This window comes from Bos taurus, chromosome 23 (genome assembly GCF_002263795.3).
Source record: "Bos taurus isolate L1 Dominette 01449 registration number 42190680 breed Hereford chromosome 23, ARS-UCD2.0, whole genome shotgun sequence".
Lineage (NCBI taxonomy): Eukaryota > Metazoa > Chordata > Mammalia > Artiodactyla > Bovidae > Bos > Bos taurus.
In genome coordinates this window covers 8,695,461-8,719,204 of record NC_037350.1, presented here as the reverse complement: position 1 = coordinate 8,719,204, position 23,744 = coordinate 8,695,461, and the positions used below count along the sequence as shown (strand labels likewise).

At 39.6% G+C, this 23,744-nt stretch overlaps 1 protein-coding gene across 5 annotated transcripts in view; it reads left to right on the top strand.

Moving 5' to 3' along the window:
* The window catches only part of ILRUN (inflammation and lipid regulator with UBA-like and NBR1-like domains), a 106,005-nt gene that overhangs the window by 24,190 nt on the left and 58,071 nt on the right, over positions 1-23,744 (top strand). For 4 of the 5 annotated variants that reach the window (XM_005223264.5, XM_005223261.5, XM_005223262.5 and 1 more), the window contains exons 2-3: positions 16,743-16,897; positions 22,472-22,669. In XM_005223264.5, coding sequence (XP_005223321.1) covers positions 16,743-16,897; positions 22,472-22,669 — 353 coding nt within the window. The remainder of the gene's footprint in view (positions 1-16,742; positions 16,898-22,471; positions 22,670-23,744) is intronic. The other variant, XM_005223263.5, reaches the window with a different exon arrangement.

Sequence of the window (23,744 nt, the reverse complement as noted above, 5' to 3'; positions counted from 1 at the left end):
AGTACCGGAGAGAGAGATCTGCTTGACCTTTGTGAAGCTTGAGAAACATATACTTTTTCATTGTGTTTGCATTGATTGGAGATGTTTGCTTTTCTGTCTTTGAGAGACCACTCTTTTTAGGGAAAAATCAGAACAAGTTACAGAAAGTTTTTTCCTGAGTTTTTGTTAGTTTTTCTTTGTGAACCAAATTAGTTCCCCCTCCCCACCCCATGTTTCTTTGAATAGTTTTGTGATTTTTTTTGTTTGTTTTGTTTTTTTTTTTTGGTAGTAATTTAACTGGTGGTAATTATGTAGTATCATGCAAAGTAGCTATTTTTAAAAATCCTTTTCTTCTGTAACGTAGAAGAAATGCCATAGTTGGATGAGCCGCCCAAACCTGACTGTTCTCCTGTGCAGATGGTTGCCCAGACGTGAGAACATTAAGAATACTTGAGACTGTTGTAAGGACTTTTACAGGAAATATTCTTTCCATGTTGTCTTCCTTGTTTGTTCTCAGTGGGTTGTTACTAAAGATGGCACCAATTTGTGACACTTTATACTTTTGTTTTATTTGTTCATAAAAGAAAAAGGGGCCTGGTCCTGTCAGGTTTGTGAGTTGTGACAAAATCTGCCTTTTCCCAAGTTCTGTCCAATTTAATTTAGTCTTCCAGCTCTAAGTATGTAGCTTTTTAAGGTACCTATCCCACATGTACCAGAGAACAGCCAAATATAGCCAGAGTATTTGGAGATGTGTTGGCTGCAGAATGAGCAGAGTAGACATTAAGACCACGAGACGTTATTTGGTAGTGATAACGTTGCATTGGCATTGTTCATCATATTACATAGGACTTGGTCAAGTTTTATTAAGATTCATAAGGTACGGTCATTTTTGGAGGTGAATAGGCTGAGGCTTACTGTTGTGTTCTCCAAAGATGGTTTGGTCAATGTAGTTCTTGTAGCACACCATCAGGAAATCTCTAGGCAGGACATATAAGATTGGTGTGGAGCCTTTTAGTCAAAAGTATAGATAGAAGACTTCCCTGTAGCTCATACGGTAAAGAACCTGCCTGCAATCAGGAGACCTACCTGGGTTCAATCCCTGGGTCAGGACTGGAGAAGGTAATGGCAACCCACTCCTGTATTCTCACTTGGAGAATGCCATGGACAGTGGAGCCTGGGGGGTTACAGCCCATGGGGTCTCAAAGAGTTGGGCACAACTGAGCAACTAAGTGTGCGTACACACACACACACACACACGTAAAAGATGTGTGATTTCTTTTTGAAGGCCCTTCATTCCTTTGCTCTATATGCAGCAACAACAGCTAGATTTGAGAGTGGAATGTTGGTTTAAAATTTGGCTTTGTGGCACTTTTAAAAAAATAATAAAAGTAGTACCTTTTAGACACATTTCTGACTAGGTTGTAGGGTAAGACACATTTTAACCATTACTGGCCTATTCTAAGTTCCTTGTGAGGTAAACACTTCTGAAAACCATACTTAATTACAGATTTACCTGATCATTCTGTAACTGCTGCCTTAAATTATGTGCCAAAGAAAGTTTCATGAACAACAATAAGCCACAAATGCTTTGTTTATGAAAATAGTTTTGTCTGAATCGTGTTTTGTGTTTGTCATTCTGGGACTTTTTGGGTGTCATACACTTTCACGTCTACTTTGGGCTTGACTCCAGTATCTTCAGAATTGCAGTTAGCACTGAACCTAGCGATTGTTGACCTTTTTAGGAAGTATCCACGACAGTTACATAGCAGAGGGTGGGGGACAGAAGCAAGAAAGATGGGAGTTATATCTAAATGTGCATCTTTAATGGGTAATTGAGTTCTTGAGAGCACAGCTATGATGAAGGAAATGACTCAGCAGAAAATAGCAGCTTTTTATTTGTAACATTTCTTTATTTTTTTTTACATTCATAGTTTCCTTGTATGATATACATTTTCAAACACATGTTAACAGTAAATTAGCAAAACTAATACAGCAAATAACCATTGTATTAATTTTTTCCTGTTTTTTGTTAATGAATTACCACAAATTTAGTGGTTTTAAAAAACACCAATTTATAATTTCACAGTTATGGAGTTCAGAAATGCAAAATGAGTCTCACTGGGTTACAATTAAGGTGTATCAGGGCTGTGTTCTTGTTGCTGCTGCTGCTGCTGCTAACCTTGCTGGAGAATTCAAATTCATGTCTTTGCCTTTTACCACTTCAGGGGCCACATACTGCCCCATGGCCTATGGCCTCATTTCTCCATTTTCAAAGCCAGCATGTCAGGTGGCTCCTTCTCACACTGCTTTCTCTCTGCTTCTCTCTGTCAGTTCCCTCTTCTGTGCTTAAGGAAGTGATTACATTGAGTTCACCTGGATAATCCAGGATAATGTTCCTATGTCCAGGTCACCTGATTAGCAATCTTAATTCTGCTGTGCCATTAACATATGTATACATTGCAGGCATTTGGACTTTATTGGGGTGATGAAAATGTTCTGAAACATGACGATTGTTTTATTGTTCAGTAACTTTACTAAAAATCATTCAATTGTGCCGCTGAAATGAGTATTTTATGCTGCCTAAGTTGTACTTCAAAAGAGTTGTTTTTATAACCTTTCTGTGCTCTCCGTTCCTTATAGGAATAAGTCCAAATTTCTTAATGAAACACATTGGTTTCATCCTAATAATTTAAAAAATTGTGGTAAAATACATGTAACATAGAATTTATTATCTTAATGGTTTTTAAGTGTATAGTTCAGTAGTGTTAAGCATGTTGTACAGTTAATCTCCAGAACCTTTTTATCTTGCAAAATGGAAACTCTGTACCCATTAAACAATAACTCCTCATTTCCCCCTTCCTTTTGCCCCTGTCAGTCAGCATTCTACTTCCCGTTTCTGTTAATGACTACTCTAGATACTTATGACTACCATTAATATTGTATTTGTCTTTTTTGGTGACAGCTTATCTCTAAGCATAATATCCTCAATGTTTACCCATGTTTCAGCATGGTACAGTTTTTCCTTTTGAAGGTCGAGTAATATTCCACTGTATGTATATACCACATGTTGATAGACATGTGTTTCCGCCTTTTGGCTATTGTAAATAATGCTGCTGTGAACATGGATGTGCACATTTCTTTTTGTGACTGCTTTCAGGCTGCTGCTGCTGCTAAGTCGCTTCAGTCGTGTCCGACTCTGTGCAACCCCATAGACGGCAGCCCACCAGGCTCCCCCGTCCCTGGGATTCTCCAGGCAAGAACACTGGAGTGGGTTGCCATTGCCTTCTACAATGCATGAAAGTGAAAAGTGAAAGTGAAGTCGCTCAGTTGTGTCCGACTCTTTGCAGTCCCATGGACTGCAGCCTACCAGGCTCCTCCGTCCATGGGATTTTCCAGGCAAGAGTACTGGAATGGGGTGCCATTGCCTTCTCTGTTTTCAGGCTGGGGCAGCTTAAAGTAAGAGAACAATGAAGTTTGCCAAATTGATTGCGTCTTCCTTTCATGAATGATTTGTCTGTAGCATGCAGTGCTGTTTGACAGTATTGTACCCACAGTAGATCTTCTTTCACAATTGGGAGTGAGTCCTCTCAACCCTGCCATTGCTTTATCAAGGAAGTTTATGTAATAATCTAAGTCCTTTGTTGTCATTTCAGCAATCTCTGCAGCATCTTCACTTGGAGTAGATTCCATTTCAGGAGCCACTTTCTTTGCTCATCCCTAAGAACCTCATTGGTCCAAGTTTTATCCTGAAATTGCAGCAGTTGAGTCACATCTTAAGGCTCCGTTTCTCGTTCTCTTGGTACATCCACCACACCTGCAGTTACTTCCTTCACTGAACCCCTCCACAGTCATCCATGAGGGTTGCAATCAGCTTCTTCCAAACTCTTGTAAATGATGGTAGTTTGACTTCCTCCCATGAATCACAAATGTTCTTAATGGCATCTAGAACGGTGAAGCCTTTCCAAAATGTTTTCAATTGCCTTTGACTATATTCACCAGAGGAATCACTATCTGTAGCAGCTGTAGCCTCAAAAATGTATTTCTTAGAGAATAAGACTTGGAAATGGAAATGACTCCTTGATCTATGGCTACAGAGGGATGTTGTGTTAGAAGGCATGAAAATGACGTTAATCTCGTTGCACATCTCCATCAGAGCTCTTGGGTGACCAGGAGCATTGTCAATGAGCAGTAATGTTTTGAAAGGAATCTTTTTTGAGCAGATCTCAACAGTAAACCATATTGTAAACAGATGTTCAGCCATCCAGGCTTTGTTGTTGCTTTACAGAACACAGGCAGAGTAGGTTTAGCGAAGTTCTTAAGGGCCCTAGGGTATTTGGAGTGGTACAGAAACATCAACCTCCACTTAAAGCCACCAGCTGCATTGGCCCCTGCGAGAGTCAGCTTCTCATTTTGAAGCTTTGAAGCCAGGCATTGACTTCTCTCTAGCCACTAAAGTCCTAGGTGGCATCTGCTTCCATTATAAGGCTGTTTCATTTGCATTGAAAATCTAGCCACTTTCATGAATTTTCTTATCTAGATCTTGTGGATAACTTGCTGCAGCTTCTGCATTAGCACTTGCTCCCTCCAGGACCTTGCACTTTTATATTAAATGGAGATCACATCTTTTCTTAAACTTCAAAACCAACCTCTGCTAGCTTTAGCACTTTTCTGCAGCTTCCTTACCTCTGTCAGTCTTCATGGAGCTGAAGAGAGTTAGGGTCTTGCTCTGGGTTATGTTTTGGCTTTAGAGAATGCTGTGGCTGATTTCATCTTCTGTCTACACCACTCTAACTTTCTCCACATCAGCAATAAGGCTGTGTCACTTTCTTATGATTTGTGCGTTCACTGGCGTGCTCTTTTTCATTTTGTTGAAGAACTTTCCCTTTGCTTTCACAGCATGGCTGTTTGGTGCAAGAAGCCTGGCTTCTGGCGCTCTTGTATTTTGACATGCTTTCCTTACTGAGCTTAATCATTTCTAGCTTTTAAAGTGAGAGATGTGTGACTCTTCCTTTCACTTGAACACTTAGAGGCCACAATCTAATTTCAACAGTGTATCTCAGAATAAGGAGATCCAAGGAGAAGGGAGAATGACTGGCTGGTGGAGTGGTCAAAACACACACACTTACCAATTAACTTTACAGTCTTATGTGGGCACAGTTCATGTTACAATAGAAATATCATAGATCACTGATCTCAAATGACCATAACAAATATAGCAATGGAAGAGTTCGAAATATTTGTAAGACTTACCAAATGGGATACAGAGACACAAAGTGAGCAAATGCTGTTGGAAAAATGTACTGATAGACTTGCTTGCCACAGACATTTTTTGAGGGGTATGAAATAGAAAAGAATAGCTTTATTGCTTTGCCAGGCAAAGGGATCCTGCCTTGAAAACTGTGGGTCCCAGTGGTGGAGAATTTGATGAGCAGTTTTATAGCCACTGTTCAGGGGTGGGGTTGCTGGTAAGATCAAAGATCAGGTGTGCACAGGGCCTGCACTCCAGTCTGGCCTCAGGTAGTCTGATGGGTTTCTGTGGTTCCTAAGCTGGCCTCAGATAGTCTTTTTCAAGAGCTTCTCTGTTCCTGGCCTCAGGTGGTCTTCTCTGGTATGAAGAATACTGACATCGCTGACATTGTCCATTCGTCTGTGGTTTTAGTCCTGCTGTAGGACTTAATGAAGCTTAGGTTCTTGATGTCTGGTGGCAGAAAGAATTCAGTGAGAGGCAAAGTGATAGGCAAGAAGTGGATTTATTTAGAGAGAAACACACTCCACAGAAAGAGGGTAGGCCGTCTCAGAAGGTGAGAATAGCCGCCACAAACTTGCAGTTTGTAAAAAGGCAACTCTAGGGACTTGCCTGGTGGTCCAGTGGTTAAGAGTATGCCTGCCAATGCAGGAGACATGGGTTTGGTCCCTGGTCCAGGCAGATTCCACAGGCTTTGGGTTAACCAAGTCCATGTGCCACAACTGCTGAGCCTGTGCTCTAAAGCCTGCAAGCCACAACTCCTGAAACCCGCACATTGTAGAGCCCAGGTACCACAAGAGGAGCCTGGGCACGGCAGCTAGAGAAAGCAGGGACAAAGACCCAGCGCAGCCATAAATATGTAAATTAAGTCACAGTCTTCAAAAAGAAAAAGCAATTATATCTATAAAGCACAATAAATGAAGATATGCCAATACTTCCAGTATACAGTTGTGAGGAAAATGTGGTAAAAGGAAAGGAAAAATACAGTTGACTTTTTAATAATGCAGGGGTTGGGGTGCAGACCTGTCTTGCAGTGGAAAATCTATGTATAACTTATATAATTTGACTCTCCATATCTGCTTTTCCCAAGCTGTGGATTCTACCAGTCTCAGATCATGTACTATTTACTATTGAAAAAAAATCTAATTATAGTGAACATACTCAATTTGCCTCATGTTGTTCAAGGGTCAACAGTACTATATTTGGTCACTAGTGTATTCTGTTCAAACAAAGATTTATTGAGCACCTTCTATATGCCAGGCAGTGTTCTCAATCTGGGGGATACAAGCAGGAAGAAGTGTGCACCATCTTCTGTAGGGCAGGAGCAGGAAGAAGTGTGCACCATCTTCTGTAGGGCAGGAGCAGGAAGAAGTGTGTACCATCTTCTGTAGGGCAGGAGCAGTAAAATACAGTAAGTCTTGCGGTCACCTGTTGACTCATTTCATTGGCAGAGAACTAAAAGCCTTGGCCTGCCTTCTCCCAGAAAGACTCCACATGTCTGATATTTTTCTGGCATCCTTGAGAGGAGCACAGGAAATACAGGGACAGGGTGGGAGAGAGGTCCTTTATGAGGCCATGCTGCTTAGCTTTCCCCTTCCAGTGAGCTGCTACTTTGGGGGCCTAGGGCTTGATGAGGAGTATAGTAATTATAGGCACCTCTATAATTATAGAGCTCTTTTAAAAACTTAAATTCATTGCTTATCCATTTCATATTCAAACATCCCCTTTGATAAATGACCAACTCCAGTAATAATATAATCAGATTTGAGTCTCCTGAGATTGCTAAAGAGAATTGCTAGCATTAGGTTAAGTCCCTTAGCTCTCCTTACCACTTCAGGTTAAAGGTTTCTATTCAGGGCATGAATGCATAATTCTGGATTTTGAGCTTTCTCAAATCTGTGGAATGTCACTCCCTTTAAAATTTCCCCTCTCCCCAGCTATGTTTCTTTCAGATATGTTTCATAATGAAGGGAGGAGATGGCAGGTTGGGGGACCCTGGGAGAAGTTTCGAAAGGGGCTGTCTATATTGTATTCATCAGGGTCTCACAGTTTTCTTGATACAGAGAATTCTTGCCCTGAAGTTCAGCATAAATCTCTTAATCACCTGACCGTTAGTAGTTTCAGGTCTCTGACTTTAGCAGAAAGTTATATTCTTACCTTGTATGTCATACTTGCCTTTGGAAGGCCAGACTGGATTGTCTTGAAGAACTTGACTCAGGTTTGCCCAGTGTTCTGTGGGCAGTTTCCTTTTATTGTCCAAGCTCCTAAGACTTCATCTAGCTTTGGAGTATGTATGGAGTGTAACCAGTCACTTTGCCACATAACAGGACTGCCGTCTTGCTAAGCCAAGACAGAGGGAGCCCATTTCTTCCTATCTCACCATGACTTTGTTATATATTGTGGATTTCTAACTTTTGTAATACTTTAGTCTTGTCTCAGTTAGGACTTTATTGGAGAGAATGGAACTCTGTCTTAAACTAGTCTGAATAAAAATGAGAATTAATAACGATACAAAAGTATCTTAGAACCTAACTTAGCAATTCTTTTAGGCTTCAGAAACAACCAGAACCAGAGACTTGAATGTTGTTAGACCTCTTTTTCTGGCTGTTTGTGAGTGTGTGGTGTTCTGTGTGCCTTTGGAGATTCTCTCCCTGTATCTGAAATGCCCCTTCACCCCCTTTCTTTAGATGGTTAAACAGTTCATTGGGGGTACTGTTTTGATGTTACCTAGCTGATGATGCTTTCCCTAATGTCCTAAGTTGGAGAAGGGTATTTTCTGTACTTTTGTAGTTCTTGGTTAGGTTTCCTCTCTGAAATTTACTTCATTGAATAGTGATCATGTTTCCACATCTTTTTCTTTTTTGATATTAACCTTTTTTTTCTTTAAACTTGGCGCAGTCTTCTTGTGGCACGCAGGCTCTTTGGTGCGGGGTCTTCTCTAGCTGCGGCACGCTCAGGCTTCTTTGCGTGCAGCTCGCAGACTTCTCTTGTGATGCACGGGCTCTAGGGTGCATGCACTCAGTTGTGGCATGCTGGCTCTCTAGTTGTGGTGCTTGGTATCTTAGTTCCCCAGCCAGGAATTGAACCTGTGTCCCCTGCTTTGGAAAATGGATTCTCAACCACTGGACCTCCAGGGAAGTCCCCCAAATCTTTCTTAACAGACTTTGTGTTCCTTGGTAGCAAAGACTTTGTCTTATTTATCTACTGTTCTAGTACCTAGAGTCATGAATGAGTGAAAATTTAACGAAAAGAAATACAGGAGAAGTAAATACTATCTATAGTTATTGATTGGCAGTTAGGGAAAGGTTTTTATGCTGCTAATTTAGTTTGATTCTGAACATAACTGTTGTTGGTTCTTTCAGCCCTGGAAACTGTGTTTGGGAGTGGGATGTGTCTCTCAGTTGCTCAGAGCAGAAGCGCACTGCGCTCGAGTCACGGCGAGGTGCATCGTGCATCGCAGCTTGTCCCCGCTCGGTTTCCGAGGGCTGAGCTTTTCCGTTTATTGCCCTTGCAACCGAAGTGTCACCACTGGCTAGCTAGGATCACACAGAGGGCGGAATCCCACTCACACGCAAGAGGCTGTCCAGCTTTTTGTTCTATTAAAAATATTTGATCTTCTTTAACACATGGGGCTGGTGCAACTGGATAACCACAGACAAAAGAATGAAGTTAGACCCTCTGCCTCACTCTTTATACAAAAATTAAATAAAAAATGAATCAGTGACCTAAATAAAAGTAAAATAATAAAACTATTAGAAGAAACATAGGGATAAGTCTTCATGACCTTGAATTTGGCTACTGATTCTTAGATTTGACATCAGAGTCACGTGCAATAAAAGAAAAACTGGATAAATTAGACTGCAATAACAAAAACAAACTTCGTGTTGCATCAGAAGACTTTATCAAGAAAGTGAAGACAGCATAATGGGAGAAAATATTTGTAAATCTTATATCTAATAAGGTTCTAGTATCCAGAATATGTAAAGAACTCTTTCAACTGCACAATAGAAAGACAAGCAGCCCAGTCACAAAAATGAACAAAGGATTTGAATAGATGTTATTTCCAAAGAGGATATACAAATAGCCAACAAGTACATGAAAAGTTGTTTATTGCTCATTAAGAAAATGAAAATCAGAACCACAGTCAGACACCACTTCACACCCACTAGTGGTAGTTGCTTAGTCATCTCCGACTGTGACCCTGTGGACTGTAGCCCACCGGGCCCCTCTGTCCATGGGATTCTCCAGTCATGAATTCTGGAGTGAGTAGCCATTCCCTTCTCCAGGGAAATCTTCCTAACCCAGGGATTGAACCCGAGTCTCCTACATTGTAGGCAGATTCTTTACCGTCTGAGTCACCAGGGAGTCACCCTAGAATGGCTCTAATAATAGAAAAAAGAAGTATTGTGAGGATGTAGAAAAATAGAAACACTTATACATTGTTGATAAAAATGCAAAACGGTTCAGCTGATGTGAAAAACAGTATGGTGGTTTTTCAAAAAAGTTAAACAGAAGAATTACACGTGACCCAGAAGTTCTACTCTTGGGTATATATCTGAAGAAATGAACACATATGCCCACCCAGACATTTGTGTATGAATGTTTATAGCAGTAATAATCAAAAGGTAGACACAATCCAAATGCCCATCAACAAATGAATGGATAGTCAAAATGTAGTATATACATATAATGGAATATTGTTAGGCCATAAAAAGGAATAAATACTGATCAACATGCTACCATTTGGGATAAATCTCAAAAATATTATGCTAAGTGGAAGAAGCCAGACATAGAAGGTTGCACATATTGTGTCATTCCTTTTATTTATATAAATTATCCAAAATAGACAAATTCATAGAGACAAAACAGATTTGTAGTTGTCAGGGGATGGAGAGGAAGGAATAATGAGAAATGATTACTTAATGGGTATGTGGTGTTTATCTCAAATGATTTAAAAGTTTGAAAGTAGAGGTAGTTGCAAATCCCTGTGAATAAAATAAATACCATTGAATTATATCTTATCCTTTAAAGTACGTAGCCTGAAACTGCATACTTATAATCTGAAACAGTGCCACTGCCTTGGGTTTTCATGCAGAATGCTAGTTTTTTACTTTCTCTTTGGAAGCGGTATAGCTGCTGCTGTTAGAAGGACCAGTTCTAAAAAGTTTAAGAATTAATGGGCCAGTAAATAGCCAGGAAAAGAAGGATGAAGAAACAATCTTGGACTTGGCGAGGGCTCTAAGAAGTGGGTGAACAATGGTGTGACCTTTGCTGCTCCTCTTAATAAAATCTTTCTCTAGTTCTTTCTTCCTGTCTTCACATATTAAATAGTGTCATCTGTTAGTTAACTTTTAGGTTTGAAAATATTTGAGCCTTCTTTAGTTCAGCTTCTGTTCCCTACCTGCATTCATCTTTGTTTTAATAAAATTCTCAGTTTCTTCGAGGCCTTAACATTATTGAGAGTCACATTTTTTGCCCCTCATTTTGGTCTTCCACACAAGAGGCTTGTTGAGTTGATGTTGGAAAGCCCTGGTAAGAACTGCCACCTGTTTTGCTGACCCTTTTTCTAGTCAGGTTTTCTCAGTCATTCAGGATAGTGAGGTCTTCTGGTTCCTGCTAGGCCTGTGCCTTGAGAGCAGGGTCGTTGACACTCTATAGGTGAGAGAGACTTCTTGAAGTTCTGAGTAAGTATTGCTTGAAGCCTGAAGATGCTGCTGTTCATGTTTAACTGGATTGATTCATTATTCTGATTTCCCAATTTATGTCCAGATTGTATGGATAGTTTTCTTTTTTTTTTCTTACAAGTAATTTGAATCCTTTTCAGTTTCTTGTTCAGAGAGGAAAAGGAAAGATATCTAATTTTATTTTGCTGAAAATCTAAGCTAATACTTGGACTTCTGGCATTCCTTCTTAAATTCTGATTTCCTAGTTTTTTTTAACTGTTTTCTTTTACTCCTGTATTTTTGGGATGATATTCCTGATGTATATTCAGTATATTGATGATTTTTCTTCATAAGACTGTTAATCTGACTTATGTTTGTATAAATAGTACAAAAATAAATCTTCTGTGTTTGTGAATATATACACAATTAGACATTTGACCACTTTCAAAAATTTGGCTTAATGATATGTTATAATTAGCTGATTTATAGAATTCATGATGGTACTTAGTATGTTCTTAAGAAAATAAGATGTTCAGAGCATTGGTAGATAATTGGAACATTCTGGATAAGTTAAAAGATATAGATAGACGTGTGCAAGTTATTTACCTGTCGGTGTGTCTGTGGCCTCATCTATAAAATGAAGGTTGGACAGTATCACTTCTGAGTTACAGAATTGTGTTTCATCAGAAAACACATATCAGCACTACCAGATTCATCTACTCCAATCAGGTTAACTTGATTATCAGTGTGGTTGAAACTGTGTTGTGCACCAAGCCCATTTTTTTTTATCCCCAGATGAAAAAGCTGCCTTGGGCTGATAAGCATCAGTGTGAGAGATAGTTGCAGTTACCCTTGTTTGAGTCCCTGGTTTGCTGCAGACTGCTGGGCTTTATAATGGAGAGGACCCTTGCCTGTAATGGGTGTCTTTTCTGTCCAAGGCTGAGTGCCTTGCACATGGATAAATGTTCGTTAATTAAATGTCTGCCAACCTAAGGCATTGGCATTTACACACATTGCCTCATGCAGTCTTCACAGCCCACCTTGTAACACCAACTTTGTAATATAAAATATAAGCCAAACTTACCATAAAAAACTCAGTTTTGTACATGAGTAAACTGACACAGATGATTAGCCACTTGTTCAAAGCCCCACAACCAGGGATTAGGAGCTTCCTCTAAATAAAGCCATTTAAAATTTTACCTTTTTATAATGAAATGGGATCTAATAAAAAACTTAAAACTTTTCCACAGGAAGGAAGCCATAAATAAATTGAAAAGACAGCTGATGGACTGGGAGAAAATATTTGCAAACAATGTACTGACAAAGGCTTAATTTCCAAAATACACACAGAGTGCATACAACTCAATAATAAAAAAACCAAACCCAATGGAAAAATGAGCAGACTATCTAAATAGACATTTCTTCAAAGAAGACAAACGGATGGCCAGTAAGCACATGAAAAGATGCTCAGTATTGCTAATTATTAGAGAAATGCAAATCAAAACCACAGTGAGGAATCACCTCACACCAGTCAGAAAGGCCATCATTAAAAAGTCTACAAATAACAAGTGCTGTTGAGGGTGTGGAAAAAAGCGAATCCTTCTGCACTGCTGCTGTGAATATAAATTAGTGTAAGCTCTTCCATAGAGACAATTGGAGATTCCTTAAAAAACTAAAAATAGAGTTGCCACATGATCCAACAATTCCATTTCCATGCCTGTATCGGGAGAAAACTAGTAAGATACGTGCACCCCCACGTTCATCGCAGCACTGTTCACAATAGCCAAAATATGGAAGCAGCCTAATTGTCCATCAACAGATGAATGGATAACAAAGATGTGATGAATATGTATAATGGAATATCACTCAACCATAAAAAGAATGTAATAATGCCACGTTCAGCAACATGGATGCACCTGGAGATTATCATACTGATCAAAGTAAGTCAGAAAGGCAAATAACAAGTGATATTACCTACATGTGGAACCTGAAACACCTGAAACATGATCCAAATGAATTTATTTACAAAACAGGCTCACAGACATAGAAAGCAAACTTATTGTTACCAAAGGAGAAAAGGGGGTGCAGAGGATATAAATTTAGGAGTTTGGGATTAGCAGATACACACTACCAGATGAACAGCAAGGCCCCACTGTAGAGCACAGGGAGCTATATTCAATATCCTGTGATAAACCATAATAGAAAAGAATATAATAAAGAATATATTTGGATCACTTTGCCGCACATCAGAAACCAACACAACATTGTAAATCAACTTCAGCTCAGTTGTGTCTGACTCTTTGCAACCCCATGGACTGCAGCACGCCAGGCTTCTTGCCACCAGCTCCCGGAGTTCACTCAAACTCATGTCCATAGAGTCAGTGATGCCATTCAGCCATCTCATCCTCTGTCCTCCCGTTCTCCTTCTGCCTTTAATCTTTCCCAGCATCAGGGTCTTTTCTGATGAGTCAGTTCTTCACATCAGGTGGCCAAAGTATTGGAGCTTCGCATCAGTCCTTCCAATGAATATTCAGGATTGATTTCCTTTAGGATTGACTGGTTTGATCTCCTTGCAGTCCAAGGGACTCTGAAGAGTCTTCTCCAACACCACAGTTCAAAAGCATCAATTCTTCAGCACTCTGCTTTCTTTATGGTACAACTCTCATATCCATACATGACTCCTGGAAAAACCATAACTTTGACTAGATGGACCTTTGTCAGCAAAGTAATGTTTCTGCTTTTTAATATGCTGTCTAGTTGGACATATCAATAAAAATAAAGTAAAATAAAAATTGAGCATTTTAACCATTTTAAAGTGCATAGTTCTGTGGCATAAAGTATATTCACGATGTTATGTAATCATCACCATCACCCATCTTCTTCGCCTGTGCCTTTTTTCCGCTTGTTACACTGCTCCCCTTCGTTCTTTAGGCACCTTTAACTTTGAGATCAGAGTAAAAACTTTTCTTGAGCGAAGACACTGAAGGAGCCCGGAGGTTTAAACTTTCAGGCTGGGCTGAACACTGCATGGTGTCCGGGTTTCTTTCCCATGTCTTCAACCATCTGTGTTGCACGTGGAGTTTCTTGTTGCCTAATAGTAGTTGAGCATGTTGTTTTAAGCAGGAGTGCATGCTATCATGTTTGCTTATTCTCACACTGAATTGGAGCTGTTTAAGTCTGTTCCTCCTGTTCCTCGGCCCAGGGAGGCAGTAATCTAAATGGTCTAAGCGCTGATGGGGGCTGTGTACCTGCCCTGTGGGTTAGGGAGCTGCCAGGCTAATGTCCTCTCTTTCTGCCTTGTACTTGGGAAATGATTATGCTTTGTCATCCTTCACTCTTTCCTGCCAGGAGACTAGTTCTCTACTTTCAGTTTCACTTTGGGGTTTAAAAATGTTTCTTAATCTTTCTCTGGCTGAGTTCTCTGGATAATATAGGTACAAGTAAGCAGTTTTGTTGGCTTGGCTGTGGGTTAAGTAGGAATGTGTGAAAAAAGGTTTGAGGAGTGGGGTGGATCCGCCTAAGTAGAGTAACTGGACTTTTCCGCTTGTTCGTGTTTCTGCTATGCTGGTCTCAAAGTCCTGTCTGATAGCAGGCACAGCCAAGTGGTGAAATATGACACAGGCTGAATATGAGAATTGGCAGTTGTCCTGAGTGCACAAATAGTTTCTTCGCTCCCAAGCATATTTTACAGCGAAGTGAACAGAAAACAATTCAGGCTGTCTGCCTGAGACCTTTGGCAAAAAAAAAATTATCTTTATGAAAAGGTGGACAGTTAAAAAGTTTTCAGAAGAACAAAATACAAATTCGGCCTCTTTTTCTTTCCCTCATTTTATGTCTGATCTCTAAACGTAAGGCTGATTCCAGACATACTCCTGAGTCTGTTGGTGAGTGGTAGGATCTGGGACTCCCTAAGTTCGACCAGTCACATATTCTTCACTTTAGATAAGTACCAACTAGATAAGGAAGTTGCTGGAAAGACTGAAGCCCAAGCTTTCCTATTGAATGGTCAAATAAACAGGCACAGTTTGGACCCTCACCCAGCTCTGCTCCATGTAAATTTTATCTGGCACACACGTGACAGGCCAGCATTTGGTGGTAATGTAATTCCGGTCATTACTCACTAATACTGCAGGCCACCGTTGCATGGGGCTTGACCTGAGGTAGCTCCTCTAAATATAGCCCTCCTTTCTGGCAGCTGCAAACACCTGGAAGAGTAGGCAGGCCCTCAGCAGAAAGCATTTGCTGTTAACAGCATGTGTGTTGGGCAGTTGTGTCAGGCCTTACATCATGCTATGTTTATGCATAATTAAAAACAACCCACTGGGTCCGTTGGCTTATGCTCGGGTTATATTTGGAAAAATGCTCTTTGTGTTTTTCCTTGGGGACTGGGGATGATGTCACTAGTTTGAGGAGGACCATAAGAGAAGCAGTTAATGTAATTACCAACAATTTCTTTAATGAACACAGCTTACTTAACTTAGTGGCCTTTGGTTTCTGCCACTGATGAGCCAAGCTGTCAGCTGTATGATTCTGTTCAGTTAGGGACTGGTTTGTATGCTTGGTAGTTCCTTGTCATTAGGAAGTTTATAAGTAATTAAAAAAAACACCAACATTTACAAAATTGTGCTTCTAAAAAGAAGCTGCACATGGCTCGTGAAAGTGTAAAAGATACTTGTGTGCTCAGTTACTCAGTTGTGTCTGACTCTTTGCAACCCCATGGACTGTAGCCAGGCTTCTCTGTCCATGAAATTTTCCAGACAAGAATACTAGAGCGAGTTGCTGTTTCCTGCCCCAGGGGATCTTCCTGACCCAGGAATTGAACCTGCATCTCTTGCACATCACTGCGCCACCTGGAAAGCCCCAAAAGATATTTAACCTCTCATGAAAAGAGAAAACCATTTTCAGACCTCACCAAGATCTTGTTTTTCACCCATCAGATTGACAGAAATACAAAATGTTAGAGAAGTATTGTTAATGAATGAATGGGGAAATAGACATTCCATATGTTCATGGTGAGAGCATTCACTAAGTGTATAACTTTTTATTGAAGGAAGTTTAGATATATCTATTAAAGCCACAAATAATACCTGTGTGTGTGTGTGTATGGAAAAGAAGAGATGAGATAGGTATTTTTCATCGTATGAAGCTTTTTTAAAACTTTGTTATTTTTGGTTGTGCCAGGTCTTTGTTGCTGTTCCAGCTTTTCTCCAGTTGCAGAGAATGGGGGCCACTCTTGAGCTGTGGTGTGTGGGCTTCTCATTTCAGTGGCCTATGTTGTTGCAGAGCACAGGCCCTAGAGTGTGGGATCAAAACTTGTGCAACACAGGCGCCCTGCGGCATGTGGGATCTTCCTGGATGTAACCCACGTCCCTTGCATTGACAGGCAGATTCTTAACCACTGGACCACCGTGGAAATCCCCATTGTATTAAACTTTGTGAACCAAGTATTGCCTTTTTAAAAAATGAGAATTTTCTTTAATGGAGCTTCCTTGAAGTTTAGTCACATCTATGGAGGACTCTTTTAATTGACTTTCTTAGCCATACTTGCTGTCCTTATGGGTAAAAGGGGAACTTCTCACATTGTTGCTGATGGTGCTAATAATGCTTACTTTCTATGTGGGTACCTTGTGAAGAAAGTATTGCACAAGTTTGTTGGTCCTTGTGTTTTTTCCTGTTGTTCCTAAGCAAGAATCAACGACTCTGAAGATTAACATACTAGGAGCCATCTGTATACCTTCTTTATACAGGTTCTATAACATGGCCTAAGAAAACAGGCCTAGTTTTCTTTTGTTTGACAATTAGATTATATGCTCTGGAGAGGACTGAAGTCGTTTGCCTTTTCTTTTTATTTGTAGGAACCTACAAGCAGCAATTGGCGCATATTATGACTTTGAGAGCCCAAACATCAGTGTACCCTCCATGTCCTTTGTTGAAGATGTCACCATAGGAGAAGGGGAGTCGATACCTCCTGATACTCAGTTTATAAAAACGTGGCGGATCCAAAATTCTGGTAAATGTATAAAGAGCAATCTTCCCTTGCCCAGTTTTCTTTTCTTAGCAGTTAAAAGAAACAAGGAAATGTTTTAGCTTAAATTATGTGATTGTGTAACTCTTTTTTTCCTTATACATGATGTAGCATTTTCTTGTACTGGTATGATGACCCAAACACCAATAAAATATTCCGTAGATTAGGAAGAATTTCGGTCTTGACATTTAAACACAATTCAATATTCTTTTGATACCAGGAGCTAGGCATGTGTTGGTTGTGGTATTGTCTCCACAAGTATAGCTCTACTCCATCGTTTTATTTCTGCTCTAATTAATCTTCCAGTTATTTCCAGCATGCTAGAGAAGGTACATCCTTGAAAAGAACAAGGTAGCTAGAGTTGTGAGCATCTGCTCTTTTGAAAGCTCATTTCTTTGCAACCACAAGGATTATTCTGTCTGAAATTTTCATCGAGCTATCTATCTGAGCTGTTATCATCACTTTGAAAAATAGGGTAAGAAGTGTACCAATTTGCTCAGAATAGAAAAGATGGAAAGATTGAGAAGTTGCTTTTTTAAAGAATTATTGATTGTTTTGACTTACTGCTGACTTAAGAAAAATTCAGCATAAATTAATTATGGTTCTTTGAAAATAATGTCTGATAACTTGTTACATTCTTTTCAAATGACTTTTAAAATTTGAATGAGTTTATTAGCATGTCTTATTCCATCCAGTAACAATTTATGCTGACTAGGTGAGGATGCTTTAACTTCCTTATTATTGAGTGTTTACAAAAGAAATTCTGAGAGATGGAAAGTTTTCTAAAAGTACAAAAGGAGTATTTAGCTAAAATTTCTTGGTGTGGGGGATCCCTGTCTAGCATGGTAATAGTAATGGTAATCTGATGTGAAATCATAGAAAACTCTGAGGACTCAAACCTTTTGTTGGACGCTGTTTACTTCTCAGTTCTTTATACTTCAGTTTTTTATGATGGGGAGAGACTGGCTAAGCTAGCCTTTTATATCATAATTAGTATACCAAACTTATTATTAGTTTGTCTGGCTTATTTGGAAATAACTTTAGCTTGGATGAAGGTTTGGTGTGTGTTGGAGCAAAAACACATAATCTGGATTGACCCATTGTTACAGGTGACTGGACGTCAGTGACTTTATAAAATTTTCATTAGCTTCTTTTCCCCTTTGGTTGTAACAGTGTGGTGCATTGTCAGTTTGAGAGGCACATGGTAATACAGGAAAATAGCCATGTTTTCTATTTTTATTGAAATTCTTGTTACAAGTTTGATTGTTTTATGTTCCTAATTTGTCTCACCTTCTTAATGTTGCCTGCTTTTAAAAACGTTAAAACAATTTCTTCACGTCAGCTTTTATTCATCATGTTTCTTCTCTGACTCACTAAAATCTGTGTTGCTGATCAAAAATGCTTTTGAAACCTAGCCATGAATTTTTTAAATGAGTGATGTTTGTTTAGAAAGTATAACTTATTAAAAGTTTTGTTTATTTAAAATAATTAATCCAAGACCTTGTTTACTTAATAGTGAAAACACTGGAAATGGTCTGGCTTTCCATGGGTTCTTTATAGTGTTCTTCAATACTGAAAGTTGTCAGAGTACTGTTAAATGTTTTAAATACCGTTTTGTTGCAGAATACCATTTTATATTTCAGAAAGCCTCTTTGAAATATCTTCTCACTCACTAGACAGTTCCTTGGGTTAATGAGAGGTTGGAAGGGATTGATATAAAATGGCTAGAATGTCAAATCAGAACCCCAAAGAGACTTTCACCTTGACTTGAAGCAAAACTTGTTTTGGTGGAACTGGCTCTTTTTCCTCCTACTTTTTGCATAATAAGTGCAATTTAAAACAGTCTCTGGGTCTACAGCCTTTCTTCCTATAAAGGACATTTTTGTTCCTGTACACCTCTTGAAAAATTGGGCAACAGTTGCTAGAAAGGTACTTCGAACAAATAGGTTTTGTCTTCTTCTGGAAGTTGTTATACCAATTGTAAAATAGTTTTGTTTGTAGACTAAATGCTTTCCATTTGATTAAGAAGAAACTGGCCTGCCATAGTTACGTGACAGATATGTTATTAGAGATACAAGGAAGGCAGGCACGTGAGCTGGTTCTTCGGCGTCATCCTAATCTGGCTTGAGTTCTTTCTGCAGATGGAGTGGTAACACAGGAGTAGTGTGGACTGGAACTGCCCTGGTGGTCCAGCAGTTAAGACTCTGTGCAGGAGGCATGGGTTCAGTCCCTGGTCAGGAAACTAAGCTCTCATATCCTGCGTAGTGAGGCCAAAAAAAAAAAAGGAGGAAGAAGTAGAGTAGGCCTGAGCTCTTTCTCCTCTGGCTCTCATTCATAACCTTCCTTAAGAGATAAGTTCCCCCTGAAAGAGTTTCATAAATAATTTTCATGGTGCTCTCTGCTGTCATGTTTCAGGCATACTGGACATTCAAGTTTACAAAAGATGAGATTGATAGGAAGGAACTGCATATAGCTGTCCCAGCACCTTCCCCAAGGAAGATAAATGTCATGCATTGTTTAAAATTAAATGCCTGCTATGAAAGTCCTTAGATTCATATCACAGAAAAAGAGAAGTGAGACATATAATGACATAGATGCAGAATCCCAGGATCTACACTTTTGGTACTGTGTAAGTTTTAGAAGTTTGGGGAAACTTGCCAAGGATACTTTATGGTTTAAAATGAAAATTTGAAACTGTCCCTCTTAAGCCAAAAGTAGACCATTCTCTTTACCATTACTTAAAGCTTCTCAGTTATCATAGCCATGCTCTGCTATCCAGCTGTGATGAGTGTTTAACTAAGCATATTATGATAACTCTTACATTTATATGACTTTAATGAAGTAGTTGTGATTGTCATATGAGAGAGTGACCGCAAAGTCATCTATATTTTCTAAACTACGTAGAAATGAATATAGAACAAGAGTTGATGGGGGAGGAAGGGAAACTTGAGAAAGAACAACTATTCCCTCCATTTTTCTTCAGCTCCTTAATAGAGTTACATTTCTTATGTTCCAGTCACTTTATCAGGTACAGAAAAGAAAATGGTACCCAGATCAGTGAAGGTCTCTGTTTGCCTGTAGCTTAATTTGAAATGCATTCTCTAAACTACGAGGGGTTAAAAAACAGAAGGGGGTCTTCGTTGAAGTTTGTCTTTTGTCTTGCTCTTTGGCTGTTCCTTCTGTCCCCAAACTAAATCTCAGACTTTCTGAAACTGGTGGACTTTTGTTTTTGCCATACTCACTGTCATCTCAAAGTTGCCATATGATAGGGTTTTTTGTCTTGTTTTGACTTTTTATTTTTTAATAAAATTATATTCCGTAATAACTGAAGAATCACAACCTTTGTGTGCTTGTGATACTTAACTTGAAAAGTTGTAAAACATAGACTAGTCTTTCTTTTCTTCTAGAAGCATGTATCTACCCCACAGTAAGCCAGTTTGTAAGAGACTTAATTTGAAGCCCTATTATGTTACACTTCTCAAATCCAGATTTTTCTGGTATGCTTAGCTTGGTAGGTCAAACAGCCATCAGTATTTCCCTTCCTTCTGTATCAGGAACCAGTATCAGTGACCTTTTCAGAGTTACCTGCCTTTACATTTGGGGTTGTAAGAACTATATGTCATTGTAAACTGTTGGCAGCTCTCAGAAGGCAGATGATTGGTTCTTCATTTTATAGCCAAGTAACACTTTAGAGCTGATGATGCATAACCCTTCCAGTTTTTTCTTCAAGAAGCTCTCCAAGTACCACATCAGTAGGGTCTGACATAGAAAAAGATAGGACCGTAGCCATCTAATTTTTAATAGTTTCACAGCTTACCAAGTCTCCTGGGAATAGAGCAGTACTCCCTCTTTTGCATAGATGAGAGATCCAACTGTCTCAGCTGCTTGTGCTTGTCTGATCAGGGCAGCCAAGTATTTCCCATACCCAGGCGGTCTTGGTTTTCATTTTCTTTAAAGTTCTAAAAACATTCTTGGGTTTTCATATAAACAGATGTTGTCTTGTTTGATATGTGTGTGCGTGTGCGTGCATGTGTGCATATGTGTCTTTTAAAGAATAATTATGGATTCACCCCTATAGTAGTAATTTAATTTTTCTTTTGGATATTTATCTTTAAAGAGACCAACATTTTCCAAGGTACTTCACGTCAACTGCTACTATTCTTGACCTAAGACAAATATACTTTTGCTAGGCCATAGGCCCCAGAAATGAAAAAAAGAATTTGCGTGTATTACCCGTGTATCATCCACAACCTTCTCAATAGCAGCAGTTGCCCTTTAAAGTGTTAATTTAAGAGGGCACTTTGCTTTTAGAATTAAAAAAAAAAAAAAAAAAAAACATAGCAACCCCTGCTCCATCTGCTACCCTAAATAGCATGAGCCACAGCAGGTACCATTCATGAGGCTGAGATCTCAGCAGTAGAGTGTTGGTTGCTTTTCCTGTCTGGTTCTCCCTTTTTTGAGTAGTAAGCCATCAAGTTTCTAAACTGGCCTGGCACTTCAAGAACAAGGGACTGAGGAATCCTAGAGTACTGTTAGATGAGTTTTCAACATGCTGAGAGTCTTGCCGTGCCCAGCTTTTCATAGTGATTTATGTTTATAATGAATGTAAAAAAGATACAGAGGTTTCTGTGTATAGTAAAAAGGAGTGTGTCAGAGAGACTTCACAGAAAGTATCACATCTAGTCACTGTATGTGGCTACCTGTGACCGGTCAGAAGTCAGTGTATTGATTTCTCATGTGAGTTAGTTACATGAATATAGGTGCACAGGAGTGGGAACCAAATAGGACCTTTGCCACCTCCAAAGGCGGACAAGGCATTCTTGCCAAAGCTATTTCTCTGTCTTGCCGTTCCTGTTCTTTCTACAAGCACCTCTGGCTGGTGTCACCACCCCTGAGACCATGGGTCACTGTACTGTTATCAGGGCCTGCTGTTCATACTTTCCCCACTACTGTTTGCCCCTGAAAATGAAGCTTTCACTTGACTCCTCTGTCTTTATTTGCAGTCTTTTGACCCTCAATCTTTTCATTGTTAGGGACTCCAGAAGAAAAAGCAGGGAAAAAGTAGTTTTAAAATGAAAGTAATACAGAAATTACTCTTCATGAGTTTCATCCTCTTTCCTCAACGGAAAAACTGGGGACAGTCAGGCATATTTTTACTTTGAATGTCAGTTCAAAAGTTAAAGTGCAAATGGTCGTGTTTCTTAGTAGAGAAGAAAGCAGTCCTCCAGAGATGTGGGGCTGAGCTTCGTTTCCATGGCTCCTTTCAGACTTCATTCCTAGGTTCTATGGGTTAGTGTGATGTGTAGCCTTCCCTGGGCCCCCAAAACACTACTTCTTGAGAAACCGCCTTGCTTTTGCCGTGTGTGCTTTCTCTTAGGGATAGACCATTGGTCAGAGGTTGTCGACTCTGATTCTCTCTAATCAGTGTATAGCTCAAGAGTATGGGTAGGTTTATGTATGTGTGAGAGACCAAGAGGCATCTTCTACAGTTTTGTAATAAACTGCACCCAGCATAGGACCACTGATTGCCTAACATTTTTTTCTTTTGCTTGAACTCAGGGGCAGAGGCCTGGCCTCCAGGGGTTTGTCTTAAATATGTCGGGGGAGACCAGTTTGGACATGTGAACATGGTGATGGTGAGATCGCTAGAGCCCCAAGAGATTGCAGATGTCAGCGTCCAGATGTGCAGCCCCAGCAGAGCAGGAATGTATCAGGGACAGTGGCGGATGTGCACTGCTACAGGACTCTACTATGGAGGTGAGTATGTCCCTGTGCAGCCCAGGGGCGAAGGGGTTAAGGTAACTTCTCAGCTTCCCCAGCACTGCTCACAGAGCTTGTCAAATTATGTAGCAGGGTGTGGTCTCTTTTCCAGCCCCATGCTGGTAAATGATTTGAATTTAATGACTAATTGATTCGGTCAAGTGTTCTCTTTACGCTGGAATTTAGTTAACATTTAGTGAAGTGTATGAGATATATCTTGCAGTCTAAACAATGACTTAGTAGCGCTGCTGTTTTTATAATATAATCTAGTAGGTGCTCTAAGAATACTGAAGGCAGTTTTGTTCTCACAGTCTCTAGAGACAAGTTGTATTAAAGAAAGATATAATGCACAAAATGTGCCTATGTCTCTGATGACCTGTCAAGATACTAAAACCTCTCACTCCTTCTCTTTATTGCCACACTTTGTGGACAGCGTGATTTCCATCCATTGTCTTTTATTTCCATATCCCTTATTCTTCAACCTGGTCAATCCTATATCCACTTCGATAATGTTGATTAACAACTACCGAGTTTCCAAATTCAGTAGCTCCTTTCCAGTCTTCACACTAACTGACCATTTGGCTCCAAACTCTGGTTTCTGAAATGTCTACCTTCTTAGTCACACATGATCCCTTTCTAGTTTTTCCTCTGAATGTTCTTTCTCTGTCTAGCCTCATCTTTGCCCTGGGACTACAGGCATACCTTGATTTATTGCTGTTCACTTGATTGTGCTTTATAGATAATTCTGTTTTTTACAAATTGAAGATTTGTGACAGCCTTTTGTTGAGCATATCTGCTGCTGGCGCCATTTTTTCAACAGCATTTGTTCACTTTGCGTTTCTGTGTCACATTTTGGTAATTCTACCAATATTTCAGACTTTCTCATTTTTATTATATTTGTTATGGTGATCTGTAATGAGCAATCTATGTTGTTTCTATTATAACTTTTGGGGTGACATGAGCTGTACCCACATAAGACTGTGAACTTAATTGGTAAATGCATGTGTTTTGACCACCAACCAGCCATTCCCCCATCTCTCTCCCTTCTCCTTGGGCCTCCGTATTCCCTGAG